The following is a 10,913-nucleotide window of genomic DNA, read 5'->3' on the forward strand; positions in this document are numbered from 1 at the left end:
CCCACCCATACACTTGATCCTCGTGTGACCTTGAGAAAAGCACTTAACCTTTAAGCTTTCACTCCTTCCTATGTAAAATGTGGATAAAAATACCCAACTCATAGGGGGCAATATCAAGTTCAAATGAAAGAACATGTACATTATTTCACTCAGTGCCTGGAACATGGTAAGAGAACAATTGATGGTGGTTCAGATCATCATTGTTACATTTGCAACTTTAATCCTTACTAGGCTTCCTCTGTGGGTCTCGGTTTACTCATATGAACACACTGTAAAATATGCCAGCCCCTCTCACCTCGCAGGGAGGGCAGCTGAGACAGAAAGATGGGGCCACGTGTTGGGAGTAACCAACCATCCAGAGAGATGTTCCTGAGATCTAAGGGATCTTGCTCAGGGCCATGCTTCCCAGAAAAAATGGCACTTGTGTCCCGAACCCAAAGGAACTTGCAAAGAAGTTGAGAAGATAAAAATCTACTTTATAACTTTTGAGAAACAAAAAAGCACTGTGGAGTGACAGGACTTTGAGCTCTAATGGGAAAGGCGGAGCCATTTATTCTTTCAAAAGAATTTATGTTCATTATTGGACATACAAAACCAAACAGGTGTTACAGGAATTCTAAGCTCAACTAGTCTTGGAAGACATAGGAGCTTCATCCTCTTGTGCTATTGTCTTTCAGCATCCAAGCAAGAAATTGGCGTGAGTGACACAGCCCCAAGGGAGCCATCAGCAGTGATGCTGTTCTTCCTCACCTGCCTGCTGGCTGTCTTCCCAGGTGTGTCTGCCAGGTCCCTGTCTACTCCCTGCAGGATCCAATTTCCTGGGGACACTGAGATCAGGCCCATCTCCAAGAATACCCCTTTCAAAAAGTGCACTTCCTCAAGGTATCACACAGACTATGAGGAAAGGCCATGTCTGAAAATGGGTTGGAGATCTAGAACAAGAATGGCAATTCTTCATTTCAAGTCCAGGGGTCTGCTCTTCACTGGGAATTATAAAAAGAAAAAGACCTTGATCTTGAACCAAGCATCTCTATGAGTTGCTATGGGGTTTGGAGGGAAATGACTTATCCTTGCTGGCTCTCAATATTGTCATCTAGAAAAAAAGAAACTAATCTAAAACACATTTTTTGAAATATAAGGAAATAACAGACAGCAAATGCAAAAGTGTAGCACCCTACAAAAGGAATGTTTTTTAATAAACAAGGTATATCACTACATATGTTTGCATTCCATTGTCCTTAAAATGGTTGTCATTAAAGAACTACAATTAGAATATAATAATGTTTAATCAATACTTTTACCCAATAGTAGCAATTGTCTAGCCTTAGTACATGTAAATAATCCACAGAAGGCACATGTGTTAGGAAAATTTCATCTCTTGGGGTAAGCTGTCAGGATCTTTTCAGCAGGCTCTCCCTCCCATGGCTTTATTAAACCTCTGTCTTCTGTCCCCACAGTGGTCTCCATGAAGAGTCCTATCTTTGGCCCCCAGGAAGTGAACAGATTGGAAAGTGCCTCAGCATCCATCAAGTGCTATTACCCAGCCACCTCTGTTAACCGGCATTCCCGGAAGTACTGGTGCCAGCAGGGAGCCAGGGGCCGCTGTACAACCCTCATTTCCTCGGAAGGCTATGTCTCCAAGAATTATGAGGGCAAAGCCAACCTCACCAACTTCCCAGAGAGCAACATGTTTGTGGTGGACATTGGCCATCTCACCCAGAGTGACTCCGGGCGCTACAGGTGTGGTGTGGGCATGAATAACCAAGACCTGTTCTTTGATGTGAGACTGAAGGTCAGCCCAGGTGAGGATCCAGTCTCCTTGGGCATCTGTAGAAGAGTGAGAGAGAATCATTTCAGGTGCAATGGGAGGGCTTAGGGAAGAATTTCCTGAGAGGCATGAGTGTCCTGGCATGAGGTGAGAAAGGCTATGGGTTCTCCTCCCTACAGAGGCAAGGACTTTTCATAATAGAACATGGGAATGAGACAGAGGGCACCTACTTGTGGGTGGTGGGTGGACCTCTCTAGGTCTTCAGGGCCATAATATTCTAGGATTTTCCTGAGGCCCGGGCTTGGAAGAGCAGCAGGAAGACAACTTCTCCCCTGATTGTTACAGGCGGGACAGGAGGTCTACCAGCAGAGAGAGGCAGAAGAGGCAGGGAGAAACTTGGAGGGACCCTTAAATTGCTGCCACTAGGGCAACTTTTAGATCAAGACCTCAGGTCATCAGAAAGCTTCTTTTAAAATGCATTTTTTTTAAACCTGGGTTCTATTAATCTATCAACAGTCTCAGCATAAACTAAATGATCCGTTCTTGCCCGAAGACCAAGGCCCTGAAGGGACGGGCTATTGAGCAAGCTTGTTCTAAGTGAGAATAGAAAAAATAGGAAAGATTTTGTGACAAGGGTTCAACGACAAGGGCATTTTAGATTATCAAGGGAAATTAAAAGAGAAAATGGTCTTAAAGGAAGAAATTTGGAGAGACTCCCAAAGATATGTTTTGCTCCTTTGGGATATGCTTGGTATTATCTGTAGACAGAATAAAGAGTTCATGCAGGTGGCCATGGAGATTCATAAACTCTTAAAAGCCAAGGAGAGCTGAGAGTTGACTTTATATAGGGTGTCCAGAGGAACAGTGGAGACAATGCAGCCTCTGATCAAACACTTTAAATGGCAGAAATCAATTACTTCACGAAGAAGCACATTCCATGTTTAGACTACTGTAAGTTTTAGAAACTCTCCCACAATACACTGAAATCTGCCACCCTATATTTACATTCATTCTGTTCATATCAGCATGAATTAATTTGGGCACCTACTGTGCATAGGCACCATGCTAGGCATGGCAGGGGAGTCACACATGAGTAAAGCATGTCTTTGCCCTGGAGAGACTTCCAGTCCATGGAAGACATAATTAAACTATACACAAGACTGGATGTATAAGTGATACAGATGTAAGTATCAAGAGAGCACAGAGGAGGGAGAGATTAGTGCCAGCTTGGGGAGGGCTTCAAGGAGGAAAGAGCAATAAAGCCAGGAATTGGAAGATATATTCCGATAGTGTCCCTCTGGGGAAGAGGACATCCCAGGTGCAGGCACACCCAGACTCTCACTAGGAACACCGAGCTCTCCTATGTGGCAGGAGAGTGACATGACAACTTGTTCCCCACCCCTCACCCTGCAGCTCTTGGGCTCCTAAATGGCACTAAAGTCTACACAGCAGAACTGGGAAGAACAGTGACCATTAGCTGCCCTTTCAACTCTGAGAATTCTCAGGAGAAGAAGTCTGTGTGCAGGAAGACAGACGAGACCTGTATCCTAGTCATTGACTCCAGCGGGTATGTAAGCCCCAGCTACTGCGACAGGGTCCGCCTCACTATTCAGGGTACCAGCCAGCTAGTGTTCAACTTTGTCATCGACCAACTGCAGCTCAGTGATGCTGGGATGTATGTCTGCCAGGCTGGGGACAATTCCAGAGCTGATAAAAGCAATGTTGACCTTCAAGTGCTGAAGCCTGAGCCCAAGCTGGTTTATGGAGACCTGAGGGGCTCGGTGACCTTTGACTGTGCCCTGAGCCCCAAGGTGGCAAATCTGACCAAATTTGTATGCCGGGTGAATAATGGCAAAGGCTGCGAAGTGGTCATCAACACCTTGGGAAAGAGGGCTCAGGCCTTCGAGGGAAGAATCCTGCTCACTCTCAAGGACAAAAGCTCCTTCAGGGTGCATATCACTGGCCTAAAGAGAGAAGACGCAGGGCACTACCTGTGTGGAGCCCACTCTGATGGCGAACCTCAGGAAGGCTTGCCCACCCAGGCTTGGCAACTCTTCGTCAATGAAGGTGAGACTTGAGAGGGAAAGAAGAGGTAGGGCAGTCTGGCAGATGAGAGCCTAGCTCCCTGCTTGTGAGTCTATTCAATATTCTCCAGTCAGTTAACAATATCTGCTCACAGACAAGCCCTGAACTGGATGCTCTGTGGGCATCTGTACAGGACAGCTAGAAAACACAGGCTCTTCCTCATGTTACCTCCTAATTTTTCTTCTCTGTCAACAAAGGCCTCTTGATGGCTATCCCTGGTTAATAGAAATGAAGGGAGTGATGCTCCTGATTGAGGCAAGACTTGTAGACTGTCTGGGTTTCAGAGAACCACAGTGAGAACCTAACATGAAATCCCAGTGCCATGGCAGGGGCCATCTGTCCCTTCTCCCTGACCCTTAAGCACAATGGCATCTCATGCCTCACATTCAGTGGGAGGAGTGGCTTATCTTGGTCTCCAAGTTTTCCCAGGAAGGCAATGCCTCCACTTCTAAATTTTTCTCTCCAACACCTCTTAGGATTATTTGTTATTCGGCACGCTCTGGCTTACTTAGTTCAACATTGGTGAGCCATCAATGTGGTGAAAAACTTAAATCTCTGCTGCTTCTCACCCTGGAGCACTCTGCATAGAGTTACCCTTATAAGGAACAAACCAATATTTACAGTTCAATGTCACTGCCCTTGTGACTTTTCAGGGGCTCACATTCCCTGAGCGCCATTTCTCTGTCCAGCTTGGGGTCCCTACCACATTCCTCAGCACCCTCAGTCACCCAGGGTTACCACTGGACCTCAGCATGAGCTTCTTGGAGGACTGTCCTCTTTGAGAGAGCCCTCAAGGTCCTCAATAATTAAACTTATCCGTGCTACATAGTTTATATTTTAAATCATACTGTTCTAAATATATTTTCTTAATTTGAAGGAGATGTATCTGGCTGTTTTTGTGGGACAAGCTAATAAACAGACAAAAATTTATTTAGAGGGAGATTTTGTAAGAAGCCCACAGAGAAGGGCTGATAGTGTCTCCTTAAACTCCTTCCAGTCTCTACTCAGAAGAAGATGGAGGAAAGAAATGAGACATCCTGACTAGTGGTGAAGGTCACCGGGGTCTGGTCGGGTGGTTCCAGCTACAGGCTCTGTGACATTAGGAACATGTTTTTTTAATTTTCTGAGGAGGGTGATGTGATTAGTCTAAACCTCAATCTTCCCCTGGCTAAGATCATGGGGAAGAGCCTGCTCAGACCATGTTGCTGTCTTTCCATCCCATTTCTGTCTGTGCTTCTAGAGACAACGATTCCCCGTAGTCCCTCTGTGGTGAAGAGTGTGGTAGGAGGCTCTGTAGCCTTACTCTGCCCCTACAACCCTAAAGATAGAAACGGACTGAAGTACTGGTGTCGCTGGAATGGGGCTCAAAATGGTGGCTGCCCGCAGCTGGTGAGCAGCCAGGGGCTGGTGAAGGAACATTACGAAGACTACGAGGGCCGGCTCGCCCTGTACGAAGAGCCAGGCAATGGCACCTACACTGTCATACTCAACCAGCTCACCACCCAGGATGCTGGCTTCTACTGGTGTCTGACCGACGGCGATACGCACTGGTGGTCCACAGTGGAGCTCAAGGTTGTCGAAGGTAAGAGCTGAACTGAGGCGCGAGGGAAGGGAGGCAGCCCCAGCACTCCTCCAGTCGGCAGCGGCCTCACCCCCCAATCACTCCTCCTACTTTACGTACCTCCATATTGACCGGACAGAATTCAGGAGAGAGCCCACCTGTGGAGAGGCCATTTTTTCATACCTGTAACAAGCACCCTTCCCTGCACACACTCCATACTCTTCAGACCACCACACGTAGCACCTCTCATCATCAAGAATGCCGGCTTCTTTTAACGTCTGTAAGGTGTTAGCTGAAGGAGAACACAGCTCTTTGTATTGAGTCTAGAAAGAAAGAGCAAGGAAAGCAAACTAAAGCGAGTGTGCAAGGGTCTCTGTTCTACGATAGACTGATTGATCCATGGTGGTCATCCATAGTTATTACATGGCGCATAATTACCTTTCTTATGTATTCAGTGTAATGTCATTATTTACAATGCTGTCCAAAGAGGAAATGGGCTGTGGACAAAGGTCCCCACCACAGTCACTTCCCTGTAGCATCATCACCAATGCCAACTTCTGTGCCTATTCACTCCCTACTCCAGGAGAACCAAACCTCGAGGTATCCACGAATGTCACTGTTGGGGTGGGAGAGACTCTCAAGCTCCCCTGCCACCTACCATGCAAATTCGCCTCCTATGAGAAATTCTGGTGCAAGTGGAGCAGCAAAGGTTGCAAGGCCCTGCCCAGCCACAACGAGGGCTCAGGCCAGGCCTCCGTGAACTGCAGCCAGGGGAACCAGCTCATCTCCCTGATCCTGAACTCCGTCACCCAAGAGGACGAAGGCTGGTACTGGTGCGGGGTGAAGGAGAACCTCCGAATCAGAGAGACTGTGGCTGTCTATGTGGAGGTCAAGGAAAAGGTGAAGGGTGAGTCTCTGAGGGCCAGGTCTGCATCCCTGCAGACCCCAGAGAAAGGCTCCTGCCTAACAGCTCTCCATCGGGGTAGGGTAGGGGGCCAGGTTTGGTTCTAAGAGGCTGGGCGCAGGGGAGATTTAGCCCCACATGGCCTTACTTAGCCCTCTAAAAAGGGCAACCCAAGTAAACACACGAACTAAGAAAAAACAGTAGGTTTGATGTTCAGCCTCAGCTTCAGGACAAGCCCCATAGTTGCCCTTTCAGGACATTTTAAGCCCTTTCTGTATATAGAGATTTTCCTCTTTCTACAGAAATTTCAAATCACTGTCATACACAGTATACTCCCCCAAAGCCTGCTCTCAAAAGAGGGCCAAATACCTTTTCATACAAGGTCTGATAAAGAATTAAGGCAACCTCTTCTAGTAAGTTTGCATTTTAAGCGTCTTTTTTAAATGTTACGTGAAATGTTTTATCCTTAATGAGGAGGGTGTTTTGTCTGGGTCAGGCTGGTCTGGTTCACTGAGGGACCCAGAGCCAAGCTACCGCCAGGGGGCAGCACTACCACACCCAGCCCTACAGTCAGGAGGCCCTGAGCAGAGTTTCAAAGCTATGAAAAATCTGTCTCCAAATGGTACGTCAGCCCTTAAGCACAGCTGGATCTGTGATATGGATCCTTGTAGATGGAAATGACTGTGGTATTAATGGGACAGAGATCAGCTGGGACAAACTAGAGGAGACTATCACTCTATTTCTAATGTCATCTTGGACCCTACCCTAAGATCTCCTTCTGACCCTATGAGTCATAATGAAGTCCCACTCCTCAGGCTCCCTAACCTCAAGGAGTGAAAACATAAAGAGCCATAATTCAGCCCCACTCTGCTCTCTCCACGGTCCAAAGATGTCAGCCAAGTGAATGCCGCTCCTGGCGAGGAGGTGATAGAGCCAAGATCTCAAGATGTCAGCCAAGTGGATGTTGCTCCTGGCGAGGAGGTGATAGAGCCAAGGTCTCAAGATGTCAGCCAAGTGGATGCTGCTCCTGGTGGGAAGGTAATAGAGCCACGTGTCAGGAAGATTGAAAACCAAGTCGTTCAGGATCCCAAGCTTTTTGTGGAGGACAGTGAAATAGATACTGGAGACTCAGCTCACGGAAGAAAAGCACCTGCAGACCCTGGCAGGTAAGGAAGGATTCAAGGCTCCCCACTTGGAGAACATCCTGGAGGCTAACTACCTGAGGCTGTTTGCCTCCTGATAGTGGGGGCAGCTCTTGCCACTGCTTGTCTCAGGAGGGACCAGTGGTGCTCTCTGCAGCTGGGGCCATGTTTACCACCCAGTTCAACTTCCCGGGCCTGGGATGCAGAGAAAGCCCAGTCCTTGCCTTTGCCATGTCTGGAAGGGCTTCTTAGGAGAATGGAGCTAGAAGGCTGTATCGAGAGAAGAAAGTAGATACACCTGGGAGGAAGAACTAGCCAGAGTTACCTGCCAGCACACTGTGGGGTCCTCAGGTTTCCCTTTCAGTGACTAACTGACTCAATCTTTCTTCCAGCTCTGCGGGACAAGGTGGGAGCTCCACGGTGCTGGTCTCCACCCTGGTGCCCCTGGCCCTGGTGCTGGCACTGGGGGCCTTGGCGGTGGGAGTGGTTAGAGCCCGGCACAGGAGGAACGTTGGTGAGCCCCCGGGCTGCTCCCTGCCCCCCACCTCCAAACCCTCGGGTGGGGGCTGCCATACTTTCTGCTCTTTCATTGGCTCGAGTAAGGGTTCTAGGAAAGCGGGGTGGGGAAAGTTAAACCCACAGGTACCCCAAACTTACATTGAGTCCTGCCATCCAAATGCTTTCTCTGGAAGGCCATCCATGATTGCTCAGGGTCTAAGTCCAGAGGCAGGGCTGCCAGGAAGAGGAGAGCAGGATGCTGAGGGACCTGCACTTCCAGCCTAGTTTGAGAACTAATTAGCTGTGTGACTTTGCATATCCCCATTTCATGCCTCAGCTTCCTCATGGCTCAAGGCAAGAATCATAATAACTACCTCAAGGGGCTGATGCGAGAACAAAACGAGATGCTGTGCATTGAAAGCTCACAGAGTAACAAACAGGTCAGAGATTAGTGAGTCTTGATTTCCTGTGGAAAGGGACTAGGGAGCAGAGGCAGAACATTTCCAATCTGCTTTGAGTCAGTCAGAGGTGAGCAGCCGGAGATCCTGACCCTACTTCAGCCACCCTTTGGGGCTCCCTCTGTTGTTCTTATATGTCCCCAGCCCCATCCCTACACCAACTCCTCTTTCTCTGGGACAGACCGGGTTTCAATTAGAAGCTACAGGACAGACATTAGCATGTCGGACTTTGAGAATTCCCGGGACTTTGGAGCCAATGACAACATGGGAGCCTCTTCGATCACTCAAGAGACAGCTCTTGGAGGAAAAGATGGTACGTCCCTCACTGAAGGGGATTCCTGACCCTGGGAGAGCAGGAATTAGAGCTGACTCTGCATCTGGGGTGGGAATATGAGGCTGGTGAAGGCTAATCCACTCTGCTCTCTTCACACAGAGTTCATGGACACCTCCGAGAATACTGTGGAAACCGAACAACCCAAGAAGGCGAAGAGGGTAAGGGTGAGGAGGGAGAAGGTCTCATCCGTATTACAAGGAAACACAGCATAAGGGACTGTGGTTAGAGACCAGGAAAAACTACCTCAAAGTGGGGGCCGACGTCAGAACAGGGAAGGTAGTGTAAACAGTGTCTGGGCGAAATGTTTGAGGGCGAGACGTATCTTACTGGTGTGGTATTAACACACCAGTAAGGAAGGAGATGGGCTGCGTGTATAGGCTATAAACATGCAGAAGGGAGGAGGAAGGCAAGTACATGATAGATTTGACCACAGGGCGGGAAGGTCAAAATATCAAACACTGGTGATTAAGTGGGTGTTCCTCCTGGGCCATGGAGCCCATGGACTTTAGGTCACCCATCTTTCCTTGAGAATTTGCTTGGGACTAGCCTTCTGCCTGGGCCTGGGTGACATTTTCTGGTGTTGGGCAATTCGATAGCCACTAGAAGGCTCTCCTTACCCCAACCAAGTGCTACGTTTCTTGAAATCCTACCAGAAGTGACTCCTGACATCGGATCACATATTATCCTCCCCTTATGTCTCCCCGATCCCAAAGTAATAACTTTTGTGATAATATAGTAAATGATATATCTACTCTTCCTCAAAGAAGCAGAGACCCCAGCTTTTGGAACAATTAGGGGAACAAGGTAGTTCTGGAGACAGTCTTCCCCTCTAGGCTTGTGTTGTGTCTCTGGGCTGGTAGAGAAAGAAAAACATAAACCACTGTGGCTGATGCCAACCTAGACCCCCTTGCCCTTGTGAACTGTGTGGGCAGAGCTTCCGGGGGCAGGCCCAGGCAACAGAGGAGGTTCCACTCCATGTGTCAGAAGGAGGTAGTGAAACAGAGGAAGATATTTTTAGAAGCTGCAACTTTCCATTTATCAAAATTAGTACCTCTTGGTGAGTAGTGAGCACAGGGCTGGAATAAGAACAGGGGGTTAACATGGGCCCAGATTGCTTGGGCCAAGATTATGAATTAGGAGCCATAATGTATCTTCTTCCTCCGACTCCCACCCACTGAGCCAACGCTCCAAACTCTGACCCCTCTCCTGTCCTCCCTCAGTCCTCCAAGGAGGAAGCTGACATGGCCTACACCGCCTTCCTGCTCCAGGCCAACGACATGACGGCCAACGTCCAGGATGGCCCCAGCGAAGCCTAGGCTGAGAGCCAGCTGTCTGTCTCCTTCTACCACCCTTGACAATCACCTTTAGAATCATGTTGATCTTCAGTGTCCTCACCTTCAGGGGCTCCACTACCTGCACACACACCCCACCTAGGCTTTTCCTGGAGAGCATTCTGGTCCCTCCTCAGTGGCATCCAAGCCTGGCCTCATTGCTGCTGTTTGGGGTGAAGTGATGTAAGTTCCCACCTGCAGCTTATTTCTAATGAGAAAGCCTAAGGTGCGAAAGGAGAATTGAGATTTTAGAGGGGCCTTGCCAAAAGAAGAGAGACCAGGGTGAGTGAGGAGATAATTTTAGAAAGGAAGCCCATTCAAGGCTTCTCTACACCCTTATTATGGGATGCTGAGGAGGGACTGGTCTCCAAAGAGCTAAGGTTTAAGGTCTTTTTCCCTCTGAGCTCTGTACCTCAACCAGCATCTGCAAGCTGGCACTTGCTAACAAATCAAAACTGTGACTTCATTAATAATTAAAGACTGTAATTGCAACCAAAGAGGCTGACTACATTTGTCCCTCATACTGCTGTTCCCCGGGCAACCCTTTCAGAGCAGTTTGCTCTGGTCCCACTTTCGGGCACCCAGGACATGTGTCTAAACCAAAGTTTCCTCCATCTCCAACACTGGGCTGAGGGGGAGCTAGGAGACTGCCTCTAAGTGGGATCAAGATTATCTTCAATAAAGGAATAGTTTGGGGTCTACGCCAATGATCAAGACCCTAAAGCTCTGTATAAATAAAAGACTATAATGAAATAAACCGAAAGCAGGTGTAACCACTGCTCCTCTTAGGCATTTTTTAAAAAATCTTGATAAAGCACTCATGGAATACTTG

The 10,913-nt window shown here is 48.3% G+C and overlaps 1 protein-coding gene across 2 annotated transcripts in view; it reads left to right on the plus strand.

The window, feature by feature from the left end:
- PIGR (polymeric immunoglobulin receptor) overlaps positions 1–10,613 on the plus strand; it is a 17,531-nt gene extending 6,918 nt beyond the window's left edge. For both annotated transcript variants that reach the window (XM_015597834.2, XM_025040471.1), the window contains exons 2-11: positions 678–773; positions 1,458–1,802; positions 3,182–3,835; positions 5,094–5,435; positions 5,998–6,321; positions 7,208–7,484; positions 7,853–7,974; positions 8,598–8,729; positions 8,850–8,908; positions 9,971–10,613. In XM_015597834.2, the coding sequence (XP_015453320.1) occupies positions 734–773; positions 1,458–1,802; positions 3,182–3,835; positions 5,094–5,435; positions 5,998–6,321; positions 7,208–7,484; positions 7,853–7,974; positions 8,598–8,729; positions 8,850–8,908; positions 9,971–10,066 (2,391 nt within the window). In that variant the 5' untranslated portion in view covers positions 678–733 and the 3' untranslated portion in view covers positions 10,067–10,613. The remainder of the gene's footprint in view (positions 1–677; positions 774–1,457; positions 1,803–3,181; positions 3,836–5,093; positions 5,436–5,997; positions 6,322–7,207; positions 7,485–7,852; positions 7,975–8,597; positions 8,730–8,849; positions 8,909–9,970) is intronic.
- Positions 10,614–10,913: the final 300 nt, after the last annotated feature.

The sequence above is a fragment of the Pteropus alecto genome, unplaced genomic scaffold (genome assembly GCF_000325575.1).
Source record: "Pteropus alecto unplaced genomic scaffold, ASM32557v1 scaffold359, whole genome shotgun sequence".
NCBI lineage: Eukaryota > Metazoa > Chordata > Mammalia > Chiroptera > Pteropodidae > Pteropus > Pteropus alecto.